At 37.5% G+C, this 24313-nt stretch overlaps 1 protein-coding gene across 2 annotated transcripts in view; it reads right to left on the bottom strand.

The window, feature by feature from the left end:
* The window catches only part of RBMS3 (RNA binding motif single stranded interacting protein 3), a 611777-nt gene that overhangs the window by 336728 nt on the left and 250736 nt on the right, over positions 1-24313 (bottom strand). For both annotated transcript variants that reach the window (XM_090283032.1, XM_090283033.1), the window contains exon 4: positions 7792-7883. In XM_090283032.1, coding sequence (XP_090139158.1) covers positions 7792-7883 — 92 coding nt within the window. The remainder of the gene's footprint in view (positions 1-7791; positions 7884-24313) is intronic.

Raw genomic sequence — 24313 nt, 5'->3', positions numbered from 1 at the left:
TTCCACAGGAGCACATGACATAAAGGTTCATTTTAGCAAATGGGGTAGCAAGGTTTTCATTATATAGCACCAGTCATTTAAGAGTAATGAACTATGTCAAAACCAACATTGAACTGCCATTCTATGGAATTACAGTTACTTAATGTGCATTCCATAACAGTGGTATCTTGTCATATCTTTATATCCAGCAGTACAACAGAACAGCATAGTTCACAGTTAACTATTGAAAAAAAACTTACTGACTCAATTAGAATTTGTTTCATAGGAAAAATATACTTGGAAGAGTGCACCATTAGAATGATTTGAAACCAGAAAAATTCCACAAAAAAAATAAAGAGAGAAATGATGGTAGTGTACATTCTATTATTAAGAAGAAAGTATAAATGATTACAAAATCTAAACATGATCTCTTCACGGATACATCTCCTAAAGCAAGAGAAATAAAGGAAAAAATAAATAAATGGGATTACATCAAACTGAAGAGTTTCTGCTCAGCAAAAGAAAACATCAGCAAGATGAAAAGGAAACCAACCATATGGGAAAACATATTTGCCAATGACATCACAGACAGGGGACTGATTTCCAAAATATATAAAGAGCTGATACGACTCAACATCAAGAAAACAAACAACCCAATTAAAAAATGGGCAAGGGACCTGAACAAACACTTCTCCGAAGAGGACATACAGAAGGTCCATAGACACATGAAAAAATGCTCAACATCATCAGCCATCAGGGAGATGCAAATAAAAACCACAATGAGATACCATTTTACACCAGTCAGAAGGGCCATCATCAACAAATCAACAAGCAACAAGTGCTGGCGAGGATGTGGAGAAACGGGAACCCTACTGCACTGTTGGTGGGAATGCAGACTGGTGCAGCCACTATGGAGAACAGTATGGAAATACCTCAAAAGATTAAAAATGGAACTGACTTTTGAACCAGCGACTCCACTACTAGGATTATACCCGAAGAATCTTGAAACACCAATTCAAAAGAACTTATGCACTCCTATGTTCATAGCAGCACTGTTTACAATAGCTAAGTGCTGGAAACAACCTAAGTGCCCATCTGTAGATGAGTGGATCAAAAAACTGTGGTACATTTACACAATGGAATACTATGTAGCAGAAAGAAAGAAGGAACTCCTGCCATTTGCAACAACATGGATGGAACTAGAGAGAATTATGCTTAGTGAAATAAGCCAGGCAAAGAAAGAAGAATACCATATGATATCACCTAATACAGGAAACTAAAGAACAACACAAACAAAGGAACTAAATAGAACAAAGAGCAGAATAGCAGTCAATAGGGGGGAGGGGAGAGGGAGAGAAGGGGGATAAGTAAGGGAAGGGTTTAATTAAAGAGCCTGTATGAAAGACTCATGGACATGGACAACGGGGAGGGATATGATTGCGGGAGAGGGGGTGGGTTGGGTGGGGGAGAGAAATTGGGGGAAAAGGGGACAACTGTAATTGAAAAACCAAAATAAAAAAAAATTAAAAAAAAAATCTAAACATGTTAGGTCACTAAAAAGACTGCTCTCTTTTGAATTACTACAGACATTTTTCTTAACAATCTTAAATATGTTCTAGTTTGCTCTTATAATATCTTTTGGATCTGTGTTTCAATGTTATCTCATCAGAGAGACTCCCTGACCACTCTGTCTAAAATGTGTGCTTACCCAACCTTCAACCACCGTCCTCATCTTCTATGTATTTAATTTCCCCATCCTGCTATAATTGTCTTTGAATCACTTCTTACTACCTAACTTATGAACTTGTTTACTTTTTGCCTCCCATTAGTAGAATGTGATCATAAAACTTTGGTTCAATGCTGTGTCTTTAGCATATAAAACAATCTTGGTACACAGAAGGCTTTCAACATGTGTTGAGAAACTAGGAGAATGAAAATGATTCATACCTAAATTCCAGGCTATAGCTCTTATCTACATGAGAAATATTTTGGGATATAGATACATAATAGTATACGGGCTTCTCTGATCCTTTGATCTTGTTATTAAAAAAAAAAAAAAAACACCTGGACATTATTCTTGGGATATTAGAACCCCCAGGTAGCACTTGTCCATTATTATATAATGTATTGATTGAGTTTCCAACCTTATCTCAGGAAGCAACATCTTTTCTATCACCCACTGAATTTACCTTGAAACAATGCTTCTCTCTTTTCTATATGAGAGCCATTGAGAAGCTTCTTTGTTTGGCTGGTTTACTAGTAGGTCTTATCCCATCATAGTGACCCTGTTAACTTGCATGTTCTTATGAATGGTGAAAGCAGAGACTGTTAATATTGCCTTAGACCACAGGAGTCTGGATGACAGAGGCTGGCATGTGGCCTTGCATTCAGAAGAATAGATTTAGTAGACAATAAGCCATATCACAAGGTTAGTAGTTGAATTAAATTTTCCTTTCTAGAATAATCTATGTAATAGGCCCTTCCTTCATTAAAGAAAATTGTACTACTAGAATATAACTGTTAGGGTTATGTATAAACACTGAGGTGATATATTTTGTAATTAATTGCATGCATATTTTTGAGTTTACAGAATTTATTTTCTATATTCATTGATTTTTCACTTTTTGATTCTTACAATATCAAGTGAAAAAAATCCACTCATTTTAATTTTTTTCACAAAGAGAACTACTGTTAAGTTCATTGATTTATAGGAGAGAATGATTTTTCTCTGGTCCTAGTCTGATTCTCTGCCCCAGTTGACATGATTGACACAATACGTATCCTTTTATGTTATCCCCATGATTGACACAGCAATATTTTATATTATCCCTGATGTGCTTGACATATTCTTAAACAGGTGGTCTTTTTTGCAATCACTTAAGTTTGGTTTAGTCTCTATATCCCACAGTGTGGTGAATCGTTGTTGGTAGTTAAAATGACAGTGCTAGTAGCAGGCCAGATAAAACCTTCTATAAAGGCCTTGAGAAGGGGTGGCTCCTTCTCTGCGATACTTTCATCTAGAAGGACATGTTTTCTGTTACTTCTATTTGGAATTGACAAAAAATCAAATAATAAAGAAGCCTGCTAAGCTTGAGATAGCTCAAGGCTTTGCAGGTAATAATTTATGTGTTCAATATATAGAGCCATTCTAGAACCTAGAAATTTACATCCAATAAAACTTAGCTTCTAAAGCTGTACTGCCATCTAGTAAGGCCTCAATGAGGCAATGGGAAACAATGGACATGAGGAATCCTTATGGATGCCAGGCAGAGGTTAAATAATAAGTCAACCAAAGAACTTACTTTACTGACAAAGCTGGAATTCTATTCCTGCCCAACAATGTTTGCTATGTATAAGCAATCACTGATTTCCACTTGTTTTCCATTCTCTCTGTTCCTAAATGGTAGTCTTCTATTAGTTTCATGTATCCTCTTCTTTAGCTATCATTCTAAATTATGGGAGTTCAGACATATAACTTGTCTTTTAAATTTATTGGTTGCCAAATCACGAGTTGCAGCTGTATCTGGACCTGTTGGAAATAATGAAATCACTAGATGTGATTAGAGGCTTTAATGTAGGTTCCCTTGGGAAAGAAATGAATATATGTCACCCAGAATGTATAAATGGGAAGAATGGTGTTATTGATGTTATACAGACCAGAAGATGACTATTCTTAATATTCTCTACTAGAGGCAAAGAAGTTAAATTATTCATCATGCTAGACTCTCTTGCAGCTAAGGGGAAAGTCATGACTCAGTTTTGCCTATTGGTATGTGAACACAAGTTCCTGATTTTAAATTCTGGGAAAGCTTTTAAAAGAGCAGGATCAGCTAGAATGGTCTTTCAGCCTTTTGTCCTTTTTTTTTTCTTCTTTTAAAAAACATTTTATTGAATTTATTGAAGTGTCATTGGTTAATAAAATTATATAGGTCTTAAGTCCTGGCTAAAATAGGGATACAATAGCTGGAGCTTCAGAAACCAATATGTAAATATGTTTGAATAAAAGCCACTTGTAACAAATGGCAGAGCAGCCTTGATTTTGATGTTACCCCAAAATATTTGCCTCACACTGCTTATCTATGGCTGTCTTATTAATTAGTAAAATAAACATCTACAAGTTTAGGCTACAGTTAGCTGGATTTCTCAGCTCTTTTCTTTTTAAACATACGGAGACATGTTCTTTAGCCAAAGATTTTTTCTAAACACCTTGAGGTCAGCAGAATAGTAACAACCATTATTCTTAATCCAGAGCTGTAACAGCCCCAGGGGATAGATTAAATATTAAAAATTTGGAATAAGAAAGAAATTTTGTTCAATTATAATTTTCAAACAGCTAGAAAAGTTCCTGGCATTTAGCAGGTAATAAAAATGTTTACTGATTGATACTACTTATTATATTTCTCAAGAAGCTGTTTGGTAAAAACATTACACTTAAAGCATATGTTATAGAATGCTCAGTAACAAATGTGAATTTTATGCATAGCAACAGTTATTGAATAATTAACATTTATTTAATTTTGGTATAATTTAGGATTATGCTATATTTTTGTGTATTTTTCAAAATTAATTCTCACAGCAATCCCATAATGTAGGTATTATTATTATTATTATAAGAGACTTTCAGAAATATTTAAATGACTTAGCCAAGATTATACAGGCTGGTGGTATCTGAGCCAGTATTCAAGGCTAGGTTTCTTTCCCTCAAAACCTTTTCTTAACCACCATGTATTACTAAAAAATTTCAGATCTGCTTTCCTAAAAGAAATAAATCCTTTGATCCCTATGAATCCCTTTTGGCAGAACAGCAAGTATACAGAAAATGTTAGTCTGTCTTAATGGTTATAGATTATTTTTTAAATTTTTAAATTTATTTGTTGATCTGGAGGGAGGGACGGAGGGTGGGAGAGAGAGAGAGATTTGCTGTTCTTCCTTTTTGTACATCCATTGGTTGATTCTTGTATGTTCCCTGACCAGGGATTGGAACTACAACTTTGGCATATTGGGATGGTGTTCTAACCAACTGAACTACCCGGCAATGGTTATACATTATTAATCAATTACCACTTACTGAATGATTCATTGTTTAATTACTCTTTGTTGAAAATTGGTTGAAGATTTCATATACACACATTGGAGTGTTAACTAAATGAAGTGATTCAGTTAAAAGGTTTCATGTTCACTTCAGGTTGCGATTGGGAACGTAGATTATTTGCAGCGTGTTTTTGCTTTAAAATCCTGGAGGTGCTAAAATGTGGCATCACAATCTGCATGGTAGGATATTAGTAAGAACAAGGATGCAGGAGGCAATTCACTAGACACTTAAATGGCAATATATATACATACTGCAAGTTTCACACACCCTGCAGACTACAGATTTATATGATAATAAATAATAGTTATCACCAGGACAAAGGAAAAAATGCCATGAAATCCAATAGCTCAGTGAGAAATCTGCTAATACAGGTGGTCAAGCTTGTTCCATTTCATCGTCAAAGGGAAGATATTTATTTGCTTCTGGGTAGTTAAATTACAAAGCCATTTACTGCTGAAAGTTCTCCAGTAGGCAGATGTGGATCTAAAGCTCTGGGCTTTAGATACAAAGTTTGTGAGAAAAAGGGGACTAGGAATTCATACTGCAGACAGCGTAACTGCTAAGGTAGAAATCTTTCAGTAATTCTAGAAGAAAAATAAAATAATATAGTTAAATAAAGTAAGTATCTTTAGACATTCCAGTTGGAATCTCCTACTGTGTACATTGGGCATGAGCTAAAAATTAAATTGCTAGCTATAATAAATACTTTTCTTAGAAGCTCCCTAAAATGTTTCCCCCTTGGTAACCTCCTGTTTAGGTGAGATGTATATGTGTGTCTGTGTGTAGAAAAATGCAAAGAACAGAGAAAAAATATTCATATCACTCCTTGATAGTTATAAAATTAATGGCAGCTTGCTTTTCCTGTTGTGCAAGATGGTAGTGGTTTTTATCCAATAAGAACTACATATAGATATTCTCAGAGCATTTGAAAAAGTGGAGATTATGCACACTATAGTCATTATTTCTAAATTGTCACTAATCAGTAATTTTCAAAATATGGATCTATCAATGAAATACATCAAAGTTATTCCAATGAAAAAATTTTATATGCATTTGTGTAAACATTTTCTTGTCAGTAGGTGTTGCCTTTAAGTCCAAATTCAACTTTTTATATTTTGCATATTCCTAACAACTATAGTTTATCACTTGTTTCCAAGGTATGAGTTACTACTTAGTTGCCACATAACTTAATTCTTTGTCAGGTAAGCTTTAAACCAAGACATGTACATAATTTCCTTATTAATTACAAATATTAACTTAATCAATCTTAGGTCATGACCAAATTCAAAGCTTCCAAGAATAATCCCGAGGAGGAATACATTACACAGCTGAAAGAATTCAAACTCTAACTTATGCTGCTTTGAAAAACAATTAATGAGTCATAAAGGGCAATGAGTCTATCAAAGTAATCTATATGGGAAGTGACCCATAACAAAAGGTTAACAGATACTTGGTGGCACCAGCTTGCTTGAAGACAATGAAAGATGAAGAAAACCAAATATCCCACCTTTAGTTATCCAAGCTTGAAAATGAGAAATGTTATCAATGAATGTTAACAATCTTAAAAAATTGCAGTGACTGACAATTTGATACTTTGCCATTATATCATTCAGCTGTTATGGCAATAATTGAGGGTAAGTGTATGAATAAATATGACATAAATGCATTTCAAGACCAGCTGGCTCTTCTACCTAACTTTTGAAGATTAGAGATAAACTCAAATAGAAATAGTAATAAGAAAAATATTTAAAACTTAAGATTCACGTGAAAAAAATACAAAATGATTATTATTTGAAAGCAAATATATACCAAATATCCTTATGTTATAAAGCTTTTTAAAACTTCTTATTTGGAAATAGTTATAGATTCACAGAAATGTGTAAAGAACACATAGAGAGGTCCCATCTACCCTTCATCCTGTTTCCCCCAAGATTACATGTTGTGTAATTATAGTACAATATCAAAACCAAGAAATTATATTGGTACAATATGTGTGTATAGTTTTATGTCATTTTAGCATACCTGTTACTACCACTGCTATCAGGATACAAAACTATTACAAAGAATTTTATTTATTTTCTTGGATATAAAAATGCATTATAATTTCAGATAGAAAGTTCCAGACTACTTGTTATACATAGCAATGAATGTGTATTGAAAAGTATTAATATCTGGAAAATTATTATCTAGGTAAACTCTACTTATAAAGGCCTAAGTGAAACTCTAGCAAAAGAGACAACAAACACTTTGGTTAACCTCATTTCCCTACACAGATAAGACAACTTCATTATTCAGCAACAGCTCTCCCTAACATGAGAGGGAGCAATTTTTTAGCACTTTATGAAAGACAACTTTCTCAGGACTGGACTACTCCAACACTACTTCCTGCTAAAGCTCCTAGACACACACACACACACACACACACACACACACACACACACACACATACACACACTCCTTTATCAGGCAAAACAAAGCACTTCACAAGTGCCTTTAAGTCACTAGTGAGGTTACTATAACCAAAGAACATATCAGTATATACTCATATACGTAGAAAAACACATAAACAGCCAGATTCTTCTAAGCCAAACTCACTGTGGAGTTTCTTATTTTCTCGAAGAAGTAAATAGAATCCAAATGGTTGCAAACTGCAATTCTGACACAGCTCAGAGCACTGGAGAAATATATGATCAGAAAACAATCTAAAACATCAGCCTTACCTTGGCCATCTGCGCCTGCACGCCATTTGCCTTGAGAGACGCTACTGCTTTCTGTGCAGCTGCGGGACTGTCAAAATCCACAAAACCATAGCCTGTAAAAACACAAACCCCTTGTTAGCACCCACAAATAGCTGCATCTCTGCCATACCAATGGGCTGTGTGTTTGAGACCGCACTTGCATTCATGACCCTGGTTGACCACAAAGGCTCTCAATCTATGGTCCTTCCCGTGTCTGGAAAATTAACAATATCATTAAAAATAAAATAGTAAGTCTTATGTTCTAGAGATCGCCTGGGAGAGTAGGTGTGGGATCAACAACCTGATTTAGACTAATTTGGTGAGTAAGGCAATACATTGTTTGAACCCATTTAACTTTATTTAATGGATTTGTTGCAAGAATGAGAAACAAAAATGCTTATATATATATATATATATATATATATATATATATATATATATATATATATTAAAAAGTTTCTCTCTAAAGTTAATTTTGAAACCTCAAAAAAGTTGATGTTAATAAAAGCCATGATGGAACCTGCCTAAAGATATAATCACCAGCAACCTCAATAGTACATAGCACACAGTAGTCAATACATGTTGACAGCATGAATTAATAAAGATTGTTAATAAGAGTTAGGGTTTGAGCCTAGCTCTAGCTTGTTCCAAAGCCCATGATAATTCATTACAGGATCTTATCTCTCTCAATCACATTTTAAATAAATTACGTTGGCTCTAAAATGATCTGTGACAAAAAAAGAAGCACATAAATATTCAATCTTTTAAAAATAAGAAACAGATTTTAAAATAAGTAAAACACCCATGCCACTTGTTAATAAAGTACAATTTGAAAAGGGCAACGAGAGTTGCCTATACTTTTTAATGATTGTGTGTGTGTGTGTGTGTGTGTGTGTACAGAGTAGGGCCAAAGAAATAGTCAGTAAAAGAGAATAAATGAAAAAAGGATTTTGCGTGCCCATAAAATAGCTGTAATGAGTCCAGAACTTAGCCTAACAGTAACGTAAGCTGCCAAGAATGTTTAAAAATAAAAATGCTCAAGAATGAATATGAGGGCAGCTTTGTTTGGCACATCTAAAAAGCCCACCATCTGTAACCTATGCCTCTTCTCATCTAGTAGGCAGGGATTGGCTTTGTATTCATATACTTGTCTCATTTAGAAGTTTTGAGGTGAACTACAAAGGCAAGCCTACTAACCATGCACTGTAACTCCCCTTTCCAAATAACCAAAGAAATGTGCAAGAGAATTCAATTACCAAGTTGTTTCTTTTAATTAACTTTTTAATTTTCTCCCCTCGAATCCCTTCTTCTTTTTTTCCTCCCAGCATGTTATCCTAAAATGAACTTGTTACCCAGCAGTATACCGTAAAATGCACTTGAAAAGCTGGGCAGAGTAGCTGTGAAGTTTGTGTTTCTAATCCAAAAGAAAGCCTGCTCTGTAATCACTACTAATTCTTCTCTTCCCACAAAATTCAAACTATGTGAGTAATATGAGCGTTACCACCCACTAAGTTGAGTAAGATAAGCAAAGAAAAGGCAAAAAGAAAAGAGAGAAAGAACAAGATAAGTCAAGCATTTGAGTTGGGGGAAGTGGATAATAAAAAATGTAGATGTTTTCTCCTGTGTTAGATACTGTGTAGGGTGGTTGCCATGTGGACACCTGCTGAAATTCTAATGGCTTCATGTACTACTGTCCCCATGTCCTTTCACATGTATACCTGAAGAAGCTGAGGCTTGGGAGGAGTGACACAAATCAAGCTGCCTAATTGGCAGGTTCAGGATTTGAAGCCAAGTCCGCATATGCCCTTCCAAAATACACCATACAATGAACTGCTTTATAACCTCCCTTTGCAAACTATTTCTGGTGGCCCCTGGAGGCCACCATGGAGAGAACACAGTTCGTGTAACTCCCTTGGATTTTGAAGTTAGGGCATGGAATAAAACAATTCCATAAAAGAATTCAATCCAGCTTGCTCATTCAGTATATTTGTGAAGGAGTGGTTGACTTCTCAGTAGAACTGGCTAAGTCAGGCACCCCCTTCCACCTCATGCTTTGGCCCGTCTTCCTCATCCACTCCCATGATTATTCTTTCATTCAATAATGAAATTCCATGTCAGACACTTTGCCACGCACAGGATATACAAAAAGGAATAAAATAGCTCTAGTTCCCATCCTTCTATGGCTCATGGACAAAAAACGAATAATTACATAAATGAATCTATAATGACACAATGACATGTCTCCCTTGAAAGAAAACAAGAGCATATAATGCAGACTCTAACTATTGAATGCTTACTATTGAAAGCCCTAAGGAGAAGTGGCATGAAATGATTAGCATTTTTTTTAAAGAGTCACTTCAACTGGCTTCTGCTGCAGATTGAATGGTCGTAGAGAAAGTAGGCAGCCAGAATGGAATCAGCAAGGTAACATAGAATATGAAAAGGGGAGAGCTTGAAAGTGCCCAGTGTATTTCAGAACACAGATGTCCTCGTGATTTGCGTTGGGCAAGTGGCAGGGATCGAAGCCTGCCTGAGTAGGTGGAGACTGGAAGCTGAAGAGGCGCAGAGAGTGCTTACAGCCTTCTTGCCATTATCTTGGCTGGGTGGAGAATTAATAACCAGCTTTAGCTAGTGGGGAATATGAGGTCTAATGAGTTGTTTATGTTTTTTAAAGATAGAAGATACTATCTTTTCAGCCTTAGCAGCACACTAGAATCATATTGGGAGCTAAAAATAATACCAATGTTCAGGACTTATCCCCAAGGAAATTAAATCAATATTTTTGGGACTATGACCCCAATGTTTACACATATATACACATTTGTGTGTATGCATGTGTGTGTCTATTCCCAGCTGATTTCAATGTGAAGTCCAGGTTGATAACTACTGAATATTTATTCAAATTAGTCAACAACTTTTTTTGTCGCACCTATTATGGGACTGTTCTTAGTAATTTTGAATAGCTATAAAAAAGATCAAGCAGAAAGCAAGAGATTAAAGCCACAGGAGGGCAAGGGAATAATTTATATGATAATATTATAATAATATTCCCAAGAAGGTGAGGGGTGAGGGGATCTAGAACTTCTATAAAACACTGTGCTTTGCTAAAAGAGGGACCCCCTCCTCTGCTCACTGTAAATGGAAGGCAAAAAAAGAGACTCTTGGTTACCAGGGGTTATTTCTTTGTATATTCCCAATTACTGGGACTGTACATAACACACAGCCTGTGCTTGATAAATATTTGTTGAAATTAATTGAAAGCATGTTTGAAAGATGCTTAAGTACGGCATGGGACTACCATGGAAATGAACTGATAAAAATGCCTGTTAATACATTTTGACTATAAAGAACACTGTAAATGCCAAGTAGTCACAGTTCTCGTTTAGCCCTTCTTCTGCCCAGAAAAGCAAACCCCGCTTTCATGAGTCTTGGCTTCTAGGTTAGTGCAGCTTCTTTTCTCTGGATTCCTCCCTATCCCTCCGCACACCAAATGTTACACAAGATATTACAAAATCAAGATGCTGACGTCCAGGGCTGAACTCCAACCCAAACAAAAGGAATCTCTGTGAGGCAGGAGGCAGCCTCGACTTTCTCTGATTTGAGGAGAGAATGGAAGGACTTGGAGAAGAGTGTATTTCTAAGGGGCCATTGGGCTGGCCAGGACGATGTCCTCTTCCTACAAAATACCTTTCCTACGGAAGGCTCCACACCAACAGGGGAGCTAAGACCAGGTGAAACAAAATTATAAAGAATAAGCCAGCAGAGGGTGGGTAAGGCGCTGGGTGAAAAGGGTGAAAGGTGACTAGATTAAGAAAAATAATAAAAAATAAAACACTCATAGACACAGACAATAACATGGTAATTACAAGAGGGAAAGGAGGGTGGGGGTGTAGAAGAGGGTGAAGGGGGAATAAATGGTGATGGAAGGGGACTTGAAGTGGGGTGGTGAATGCACCATATACAGATGATATAGTATAGAATGTACACCTGAAACCTATATAATTTTATTAAGCAATGTCACCCCAATAAATTCAATTACAAATAAATAAATAAGAACAAAGGAAAGAAATATATAAAACCAGCAAAATAAATTTGGGAATTGAAAGAATGGACATTACAAGGATTTAGTACCAATAAAACAGAGTTTCTTATTCTTGTTATTTAGCATTAAAATTTTTTTTTTCACCACAAAAAGAAAAACAAAAGAAAACAAAATAAAAGAACAAGCCACTGAAACGGAAACAGTTCACCAACTTCTGTGTTTTCATACACATTTCCAAATTAAAATAAAAGTCCAGAGGTAAAATTGCCCCAAGCAATCCTGAAAAACACTACGATCCTAGAAATACACACTGCATTCCTGGATTTTATGTGACAGCACCCACCACATCCCAGTTTGAAGAAAACCAAATGAAATACAAGGCTGCCGCTGAAGAATAACGATACATTTACTAAGGAAAAAAGCAACTTCAATTTGGTTTCAATTTGCTTTCCTTAATGACAAATAATCAAGTCTGGGAACAGGAACTTCTGCAGCTACATCTGGTGAGGGGCAGGGGTGGGGAGCTTAGCTCAGCTCCAGCTAATAATGCTTTATGGCGGCCGCTGAAATTCCCGATAAAGCACCCGGGACTGGTAACCATCGGAAACCCCAGCCCGAGTGGCTGGAAGCGCATTGGTCTTACTCCACAATTCCGTAATTAAACTTGGCAGCAGGTTCAAATGAGTTAAAACTGAATGTCACTATTTTCTCCACACACCCCGTCCTTGTTTTCCTTCCTTGAGGGGTGGCGGAGGCCAACAATCCTGCAATTAGCGTGAAGCAGAGCAACGAGAAAGAACCGCTCCACGCTAATTAGGTCGTTCGCCAAATGCACTCCATCTATTGACAGGTAGAATCAACGCTTTCCTGAGACGCTTCAAACTTTGGGTGTTTAAAGTTTTGTGTAAAAAGTTTATTTTTATTGCACTACAAGCCTGAAGACTTTATAGAAAAAAAATACACACACACACACACACACACACACACACACAATTTAGAAATTGTAACAGAGTTTTACAAACAAGAGTGTATCCCAAGGGTTCTGGTTTTGTTTCTTTAGTGCATTTGTAGGCAGCATCTTCACTGTGCCCTTTGCCATTCAAATAGACCCCTGCGAGACAATCCGTTTGAGTTCTGTTAAAGGTTTCTTTTCCATCTTTACCAGCCTGTTTTATAGCTCCGCTCAGTTATTGGCTCCTTATATTACCTATGTGCACTGCTTATTTATTTATCGATATTGGAATTGTTCTCTGCGTGGGAGGGGGGATGAGAAAACCAGAACCCCAGCTTCAGACTGGTGGTGGCACCAAGGCGGCCACGGGCGACTCGCTCTCCAAGTGTAACTAACTGCACGTTAAATTTCACAACATTTGCATTGCTCTTCCTCTTCAGAATGACTGTCATAAAAGCCGACTTGAAACACAGATGGCCTGACGTAGCACCCAACTTCGTTCAAAGACGATCCAGCTGTGAGTCGAATGTGATTTTTAAACAGAATAAACGAACACTTTGTCTAGGAATTATACGTTCAACTGAAGTTCTACTCAAATTGAGCAGTTGCCGATGTTTCCGAATTGCCCTTCCCTAAATCCCCGTTCTTTCTGTTTAGGCTGCGCAACATTCTGTGGCTGCTGTTCAGGCTCCGAGCAGGAGAACTGAGCTGAAAGGAGATGAAGGTGGTCTGCAGGAAGGCAGGAGTGGTCTGCATGCCTCCTGGACGTGATGGAGTCTAGGCTGTCTCCCCGTCGATCTAGTAATGCTGGATTTCTCTTGCATCCATCCCTCAACGGTTGAGTTCTTGCTGAAGGTATTCTAATATTCTTGGATCTCCTAGTTCTCTGCATTAGGTGATCAAAGGAGGAGATGAAAGACTGCACTAATAAATTTTTCGCTACTTTTATATTTATAATACCAAACTAAGGAGAAAACCCAGTCGTTTCTCTAATATCTTCCTTTGCATCCATTTTGGGTGAGTAAGGGTGCAACGGAGAAGCCAATACAATAGCAGCATGGCCGAACTTAGATATGTGAAAAATAAAGGCAAAAGACAAATGCTGATCGAATGCATAAGCCAGAGAGACAAGAGTGCTTATTTTGAGGGGGGAAAACATCTAAACCATTAAAATCTGAAATTAGCTGTGCTTTGAAACATCTTTATGAAATAAGATGCTTATATAGAAAAGGAGAGCATATGTACTTCTTATGCAAAGGGCTAAAGCCTTTAGACACTGAACATATAGAGGCAAATAGGATGGGTAATGGTATCCATTATATTTCCCAAATGTTTGACCTTAATTACTTAAGACATTCTGATATTCTAGAGCCAGAAACACTAAAATGACACATCTCTCTCTCTCTCTCTCTCTCTTTTTTTTTTTTTTGAATAAGATCTACCTGTTATGAGGGCCACTTTTGAACCATGATGAGAATTTCCCATTATTATTATTATTTTACTTAATAAATACTTATTATGTAACCCTGGCTGGTTTGGCTCAGTGGATTGAGCGTCGGCCTGCGAGCTAAGTGTCGCTGGTTCGATCTTCCAGTCAGGGCACATCAGAGAAGGAAAACTCTGATTCCAAAAAACCTCCGCTGCCTTGCGGCATACCTCTTCAGGGGAAAGGCTAAGGGAGTAAACCCCGACAGAAAATCCGGAGCCGGAGTCCCTAAGGCGGTTTGACGTTGTAGTCAACACCGGCAACTCCTGCGGCGCACCTGAAGCCAAGCTGTATTGACTCCGTCTTTCCCTTGGACCCTTCAGCTGCGAAGAGAGGGGGGGGGGGTCTGCTGCATGGGCAACAGCAGACCCTCCATATCACCCTGCCCAGGCTCTGTAGCTTCAGCTCCACTGGAGAGGACACTCCAGCGTCATCGCAAGATGTCGATTCAACACGGGAGGAGACAGATACCGTGTCACTCCCGAGTCGGACTGCACAGCCATTCTCGGCGGTGCAGATAGACTCTTAAGAAGCTACACCATCGTCTCTCGAGATGGACGGCTGCCGACGACGACTTATTATGTGCAAGGAAGAGAGCATGCTAGACACTGCAAGAAAAACAGACACTCTAACGTGGCTCTTCCTGTCAGTAAGTTTATGGTCTACTAGGATAGACAAAGGAATTTAAATACAGCAGAGGGTCCTCTCACATGTAGGGGTTGAGTTAGGTCAGTATGTGCAAAATGACATATTTCTGTTCAGTTTAGTATGCATGGTTTTGTGTGTACAGTTTTGCTCATCAAGGCGGAATACATGAGTCAGGTCCCCTTTCAATGAATGACATGACGGTAACATGATCCACATTCTAAATTTATGTATGTATGCATTATTGTCTTTCCCTTTGTGAGTTTCTGTGCTCAGTAGAAATGAATTGAGTTAAATACAAGGTATAAAGAGGAATCAGTACCACATAGAAGGCAAAAAGAAAGTGCTACTATTCTAAAATGGCAAATATTTCTTCCAGATGAGGGCAAACTCAGTAAATTTTGTGCACAATTGACAAAAGTGAAGACCAGGGAAAAGAAATTAGGTCCTAAATGGTATTTCCCAGCAGAATAAAACAGTTACAAAGACAGACAAATTTAAGAAGCAAAGTGCTTAGTAGTATGCCACTTGAAAATGGGACACTTTCTCATTCCATTTATGTTGCACACAAAGTCTTATTACACCAAACACAAACTCAAATCCCAAAATTCACCTCCATGGTCACCCCATTCAATTGATTTTTAAATGAGAGAAATTGCTTCTTCATGCGAATAAAGTCAAAAGTAGGATCAGGACTATTATTTACTGGCTTAGAGAGATTAATATGCTTTATTGAGATTAAAGAAACTCACTGATTTGCCAAGGTTTTCGCCTAGACCAACCATAATTTCACTATGATAGAGCAGAGATTAAGGGAGCAGTCTACTTGGCTGTAAATGGGCAGACTAACCTCTGTGAATCATCTTGCAAAGCTTTCCTTACTAACAGGCAGTGTTCAAAAATATGTCTTGTGTGAAACGTTGGTCCTCTGTGTCTCTGCCAACAAAAAGAATGGGAGGTAAAAGTATGTAATGCAGTGTGGCTGCAGGAGCAAGCCAAGGTCCTGATAAAACAGTTCCACTGAGTTTGTAATTGTGACAGAAGCAAGCTGTAATTGCATATATCTACAATCCCAGTGCACAGTAGGTTAGGCAAAAGGAACTATGATTTTGTTATTGAGGGCTCATCCTTCCCTCCCTCTCCTTGCTCTGGTATTAGGGTCAGGTAGAACTTTAGACTATTCCCCCATCAGAAGAGCAGGAGAGGATGGCCTCCATGTGCAAGGATCATGGAAATTACAATTCCCCTACTCCCACCCCCCAGACACTGTAATTCACATTCACATTCCAAGTCTCTAACCAATGGCCCGGGAAGCATATTTGCAGTCTTATACAACCTTCTACAGCAGAAATATCCCTAACTCACCACCCATTCTTCTTTACAGGATGGACATTATAGCACAAATGGGCAACCATTTAGAGGGATGCATTAATTAGTGTAGCTCAGTGGCAAAAAGAAGAGAAAGTGAACCTTACATATAGGTCAACATGTTTCAGAAGCATGCACTACCTGTGAACCTGTTACACTCTAGACTTATCGCTTCATCTAAATTTCTGTACGAAGCCCTGTGTCTCTTTGAACACCATTATTTTCCTGGGAAAACATTCCATTCATAACTCTCTTTCCAACCTTTGACAAAACTTTAAAATCCTCAGGAAGCTTTTTAAGTAAAGTCATGCCATTTCTTAATGAATGCCCACATTTTACTGGCTACAGACTTTAGCCGTGTGTTTATCAACCTTATTCCAAATATTTTAAATAAATGTTCACAAGTACTATTCTTATTACTATGAGAAATGGTGGCTTTTACATACTCTTAGACACCGAATTACTTTTCTTCATCCCAGCTGGTACACCAAATACAATCTTAGTTTTGTATTGTAATTTAAAAAATAAACTTAAGTGTACAAGTGGGCAACATGGTTAAAAAAGTAAAAATCAAGTCAAACAAAATAGTATTCTGTTAAATATAAGTCCCTTTCTAGCTAGACCTTGGTGCTTTGGTCCACCTTCTTATGAACTGTCCTATAATTCCTTCTGATGTTCTAATATGAAAAAAAGCAACTAGAGCTAATTCTTTAGCTTGTGTGATTGTGTTTATTAAAAGAACTTAGGGGTATACAGAGTAATAAAAATAATTCCTGCTATCAAAAAACTTAAAGTGAAAAATATTTGTAGTTAAGATTTTATGAATGGTTCCCCAATTATCCATTTCCCCCTAAAAATAAATAGAAGTGTTTTCTTCCTCTAATTTTAAAAGTTATACAAACTTACTGAAGACACTTTAGTCAACATGAAGAGAAATTAGCCATGATGCCACCAGCCAAAGACAAACTATTAATCTAATTTTTCTTTATTTTCAACCAAATAGTATGAGATGATGCCCACAGTTTTATAACGTTTCTCTTCATGACATATGTGGCTACTGATCCTAGCCTATAAATATGAATCTCTATAATTCCATCTATTTATTATTTTAAGCACCTCAATTGCCCAAATCTTTCTTAAAGATTCCTAACTAGCAAAACTGATTTTATTCCAACTTTTTGAAAGAAATAAATAGTAGTTTTAAAGCCTCCTAGATTGTAGAGTGATTTTCCTAAGATTTTTGTTTCTTTTAAGGATGTTTTAAAGATAGACCCTTATGTGCTGCAATCCAAAAATATCAGAAGACAGTTAAATCAAATTAAAACAATACCCTCCTGAAATACAGAGGGAATGCAAGCCTGTTTTCCTTTCAAGTTGGATCCATCTCAAAGGAATTTTGAAAATAAATCAGGACTTTCTGAGACAAAATTTCAGACCTGTGATTCAGAGAGGATACCAACAGTTTCAATAGTCATGTCATTATATTCAAGATTACACATTTATTTATAAGTTAAAATTGAACTTTTTTCAATAAAGACGTTTTCCCAAAGGAAATTTTACTATAATTTGTAAATTGGTATGTAGCTAATAGTACCAATGATTCTTTCCCCACTAATAGCCGGTGATCCATGACTTAGAACTCAAAGCTTGCTTGAAGAATCCTAATTGTTTAAAGAGAATAGAATTTCATGATCCTAGGACATGCTGGCTGAGTTTAAGGGGCCATCACCAGAATGTTTAAGTACAATTGCTCTAACTAGAATCAGGACCCGGATCACTGGGGAAAAGGCTTTGCAAGCAGAAACGAGAGGGGCCTCACCTGCAAGGTTTTCTGCTTTGCTACTGTCTGTGTGGTCTGTGGACCAGCACCCATGGCATTACTTGGGAGTCTGTTGAAATGAAGAATCTTGGCCCACCCCGGTTCTACAGAATCAGGCTCTATGCTTTGACAAGATATTCAGATGATTGAATACACATTAGAAATGGAAACACCTGGTCTGCAATAAGCCAGTCATCAATCAGGACTGTACCTGCTATTATAAAATTGCAGAGAAAATGGGGCTTTTAAATGCCATCTCAATCAGCCTCATTCTGATTTTCAAATTTCCCTGCCTTCTCTCTGCCAACCACTCCTACAGGCTCCACCAGGACAGTGCTAATGTTAGGGAATACAAAGTCTCTCAAGGCAGCTCACATTAGAGAAATGTATTTGATGGAAACTGTTTGGTGTAGCTGAAGGACAAAGATGTTGGCCTCATCCAGTGTGGGTTCAATACCTAGCTCCTCTATTTGACATCAATGCATCCAATGACATAAAACGCTCAACCAAAATTAAGGGTAATAATACTATTACCTTAATTACATATTGGCTCTGAGCACTGCATAAATTTAAATGCCTTTAAAGGATCTGGCCTAGTGCCTAAGACATCCTCTCTTGCAAACTACCTCACCTTCTTAGACCATGCAGAATGTTGGCACCTTGATTTAACCCATGTGCCTTAAGTACATTCTAACAACAAGGCAGACAGGTGTAATCTCTTCTCTGCATAACAAATTTTATATTTTAAAAGACAGCAATTCTACCCCTATTTCCAGTTGCAAAATGACTATATGAAAATATAGGATTGGGCTATATTTTACATAACAGCCAATTTCAGAACAAGTGCATGCCTTCCTTCTCCCTCTTTTTTTACGTTTGTCCTTCAGAAATACGCCTAATTCTGTTTAGTTACACAGTTCCAATTGGTCCTACATTAACATACACCCTTAAAAAGTAATGTCCGTTTGAGGAAGCAGGTAACCAATGTGAAGAGTGATTATACAATGAATGTATTATGCAAATTCCAGTGAACATTTTATGCACACTGAAGAAAGAATCAAATTAAAGTCTCATAACCCTTGGAAAATTAGAGTTAGCAAGCACAGAGGTTGATTTGCCCTTGAACACAAAAACTGCTAAGAGCAGAAGTTCCCCCATCATTTCTACAAAACTGAATCATTTCCAAAGTTTTCAGATTAAAATAAGAAATCCCCCAGGGGTCATAAAGATCAGCTCTTTTTACAGGAATAATTTGGAGTCGCAATTTTAAAGTGTTACGAGTTGGAAGGTATTGGTGAACTTCGGTGACATATTTTGAAAAGCTAATGTTCCAGGTAATCAGTCAGTTGAAAACACCAACAATTGCATAGGTTCAGGGTAGAAGGGAAGGCGGGGAGAAAAGCTTCTCCAGAATAAGCACAGAAGGGCTAATTTATAGAGCTTTCCCCTGGAACAATTCAGCATGGAAGTCATGCAATAGACCATTATGTTCGTTCAAATTTTCTTCACTCGGTGTACTAATGAGACATAATAGCCACCTTCTTATTACACTGTCAGGCTCACCTCATTGGGACTTGTCCATACTGGTTCTACCACTGGACTCGGCAGAGAAATAATACTCCAATAAGAAAGATAACATACCAAAGTCCAATCTCTTTCCATCACCATATATTTGACTTCCTTTACCCTTTATTACCCTCCTCCTCCCATTCCACTCCGGTCACTACCATGCCGTAGTCTGTATCTATGAGATTTTGTTTGTGTTATACATTCATTAGTTGTTTTTAATTTTATATCCCACATATGAGTGAAATGATAGCATTCTTGACTTTTTCCATCTGACTTATTTCACTTAATATGATATTCTCAAGACCTGTCCCTGTTGTATTTCATCCTTTCTTATGGCTAAGGAGTGTCCCACATCTTCTTTATTCAATCATCTATCAAAGGATATGTTGGTTGTTTCCGTATCTGGCTACCATGAATAATGCTGGAATGATGATAGGGGTGTATATATCTTTAGGAATACATATTTTCAAATTTTTCATGTAGGTACCCAGAAGAGGGGTTGTTGGATCATTTGGTAACTCAACGCAAAATGCAATATACAGATGATATATTATAGAATTGTATACTTGAAACCAATATAACTTTATTAATCAATGCCTCCTCTATCATATTCAATAAAAAAAAGGATAATGTAGAGGGTTTGTACAGCATATACATTTTGGAGGACAGATAAACTGTCACTAGCATTTCATGAAGTCAATAAGCAAATGTAGGTGGGAATCAGGCAGGTTGAAAACCCATTATGCTCCCAATTTGTGCACATGGAGTCAAGATGTGGGCCCCAGGGCTGGCTGAGAGCAGTACATTCATTCATCCACTCTTAGAAATCAATTTTGTTTCCTGCCTATACTCTTTAGGAATCAAGCAGGATGCAAAAAAGAGAATAGTGCTATTGATTTAACAAATGCTCAAGGAGGCCTTTTTATAACATTTGAGGTAGGTGCTATAGAAATGGGGGAGTCCAACGGGATGTAGATTCTCTCACGTGGGAATGAATATGCAAGCCCAATGGAGAAACAGCTGGTTTAACACCGTGATGCTCATTAAAGGCTGTACATGGTCTGCTTTTCACAAGTACCAAAACCTACAGCACACAGCATGATGGTGAAAAGAGAGCTTGTGTTCTGAGTAGTGCAGAGATATAATAACGACGATGAATTTGAGCTCTTTAACATGTTCTTTCCTTTTTTAAATTCTATTTTTATTGTATCTTTTTCTTACCATTTATCTCCCTTATACCCTCTTCCACCTCCACCTACTTGCCTCCCTCCTGTAATCACCACACAGTTGTCTGTGTCCATGAGTTCCTTTTCTTTTGTTATGACACTTTAATGAACTTCATTGAAGTAGAAATTACATATGCTAAATGCCCATCCATTTCAGTGTTCAGTTTGATAAGATTTAACAAGAATACTTCGCCCTGGCTGGTTTGGCTCAGTGGATTGAGCGTCGGCCTGCGAGCTAAGTGTCGCTGGTTCAATCTTCCAGTCAGGGCACATCAGAGAAGGAAAACTCTGACTCCAAAAAACCTCCGCTGCCTTGCGGCATACCTCTTCAGGGGAAAGGCTAAGGGAGTAAACCCCGACAGAAAATCCGGAGCCGGAGTCCCTAAGGCGGTTTGACGTTGTAGTCAACACCGGCAACTCCTGCGGCGCACCTGAAGCCAAGCTGTGTTGACTCCATCTTTCCCTTGGACCCTTCAGCTGCGAAGAGAGGGGGGGTCTGCTGCATGGGCAACAGCAGACCCTCCATATCACCCTGCCCAGGCTCTGTAGCTTCAGCTTCACTGGAGAGGACACTCCAGCGTCGTCGCAAGATGTCGATTCAACACGGGAGGAGACAGATACCGTGTCACTCCCGAGTCGGACTGCACAGCCATTCTCGGCGGTGCAGATAGACTCTTAAGAAGCTACACCATCGTCTCTCAAGACAGACGGCTGCCGACGACGAACAAGAATACTCATCTGTAAAACCACCATAACAATTAAAATATGAAACAGTTTCATCACCCACAAAGCTCCTACATGTCCCTTTATAGTCACCCTACCCACAACTTCTAGGTCCTGGCAACCAGTGATATCCTTTCTGTCATTACAGATGAATTTTGCCTGCTCTACAATCACATACAAATGGAATCACATAGTATTTACCCTTTCTTTCTCTGTTTGTTTCTTGCTCAACATAAGGATAATATGTAGAGAGGAGAAGAAAATGGTATTCTATTAATAGTTTGAGCAAACACTTAGGGATAGGTAAGAAAGAGTTGAATTCAAGAACGTAACATAGACCACACATAATACAGACCAAAGAAGAAGGGTTGGAGAAATAATATAATGAAGATAACATGACCTGACCACACATCGTATAGAACTTCTGAACAATTTTTACAACAAATCTCCTGCTCCCCCATTATACTTTGGCCAAGTTGCCTCTGGGCTACTGTGACTGCTATTCCCTCGAGACCTCATCTCCCAGACTGTACAGAAGCTGGGTTCTTCCTCTTCTTCATTAGCGTCTATCACCACATGCTGTGAATGTCCCCCATGCCACTGGGCACAATCCGAGATTACTTCATTTATAAGATTATTATATTTTCCCCTAATACACTGTAAGTGCCATGATTACAGAGAACAGGATGGTTTTGCTTGTAACTGGATAGAGCACTAGGACTTGCTGCCCTTTCTGGTTCATATTAGCCACTGAAAGACTAAGCATGTGAGTAAATGAATGAATAAATGGGTAAATTCATAACAAATTAAAAATCTTTGCTTTTATCCAGTCATGTGTATAACTTCAGGCATTATAAGCCACACAACTCTCTGAAAAACAATTCCTCACCTCTCTTCTTTTAAAATGCCCTTTAATTACTATATAATTTATGGCACAACATAGTCTTGCAAATTTGAAACATCAACCCTAAAATTACGACATCAGCCTGATCTGTTTATAAACTTTTGGATAAAACAAGGCCAACTATTTAACCCTAGCAAGACCTGATAGATGCTGATGTAAAAAGTCACCATAACTACAATGATAGTAATTATTATCATAACAATGCAGAAATCTTTTTTTTCTAAATCTGTCGAATGTGCACTGAAAACAAGGAGGTCCATTGCTTTGGTGTTAAATTTTGGCTGTTTTTGAGGAGCTGGAGTTTTATGCCATAGGATTTAAGGTGAGGTTAGCACAGCACTGTTTTTAGATCAATAAATAATTTTGTGTCAAGAGCCTGCTGCTTGTTTGCTTAGTTTATTGTGACTTCACAAAAGTACCCAGGAACAATATTGCTCAGCAAAAGAAAAAAAAATACGTGAGCTGATGGCCAAAAATACAGGATGATCAACAATGTTTACAAAGAAGAGCAGTTTAGAGAATGTCAGAACTCTGTAGTAAAACAGGACAATTTCAAAGGTAGCAAAATTACTGTTTTCAAGCCCTGCTCTTCGAACTTGACCTTGGAAATGTTTTTAAACACAAAAATTCACAAACAGTAGCACAAGCCACATTTTTCTCCTTTCTGACACAGAAATATCACCACATTAATAACTTATTTTCTATAAGCTCCTGACAGCTCTCCTTTCCCTCTACCCTAAGGTTCTTTAGCCACTTAACAAATTCCACATACAGGGTAAATAAATGTTTGGAATATAATTTAGGTTTCCCTCCCCAAACTGCTCGTGAGGGAAGATACAGTTCTCTCTTCTCATTTATGTCAGTTCCTTTTGCATTTGAACAGGAAGCTTGGAATTCCCTCCGGGCTTCAAAAACACATGGAAGAAAAAAATAGATTCGTCTGAGAAAGCTTGCTTTCTCTCCTTATGAAGTCAGAAAGGATGAAAACAAAACATGGCAAAAGAAAAGTTCTGTTGCCCAAAGCTTCCTCTTCTAGGATGAGAGCTTCAGGAGCATCCGATATTTTGATATTGCTTTTGAAAATGTATTCTTTTCTTGGAAATGACAGAGTCGACTTGTATTAAACCCAAAGTGATGGCATTATCTTCCCAGAAGCTGACCAAACGTCACAGCAGGATGACTTCTATCTTAAAAAAGAAGCTGGGGCTGGTGCATAGCATCCAACCTTTTTCCTTACATGTTTCTGCCGAGCACTTTAGACCTCGTGATTTGAGGTCTATACTTATCAAAATTCACATAATAATAAAAATAAAAGCTACATACCTGTGCTGTTCACTTTATTAAGCTTTTATTCACAGTTTACCTCATTGAAATCTCACAACAACTGTATATAACTATCATTACTCCCATTTTACACATGAGATAGCCTAGTCTCAGAGAGTCAAAATCATCTCATTGAAATATAAATGAATTGCATAAGCAGTAATTGTGCAGCAGGGCCTCTGTGTGATATATAATTTTTACAATAGCAATTATAAATTCAGTAACATTTTCTAGAAAATGAGCTTCAATTATAATACTTAACCATGACATATACAAGGGTTTGAAAAAAATCATCGATTGGGCCTCAGTGTCTAGAAAACTAATGAGTACAATGTAAGCCTTCAATAAATATCAGTTAAATAAATGAGTGAAAATATGATATTAAAACACCTGTTCTCGTATAATAGTGCTAGAGGTTCTTCCCTTAATAATAAAAATCAAAAGTGT

This window comes from Furipterus horrens, unplaced genomic scaffold, assembly GCF_987537825.1.
Source record: "Furipterus horrens unplaced genomic scaffold, mFurHor1.1.pri manual_scaffold_7, whole genome shotgun sequence".
NCBI lineage: Eukaryota > Metazoa > Chordata > Mammalia > Chiroptera > Furipteridae > Furipterus > Furipterus horrens.
The sequence above is the reverse complement of the archived record's forward strand: the minus strand, read 5'-3'. Positions and strand labels throughout refer to the sequence as shown.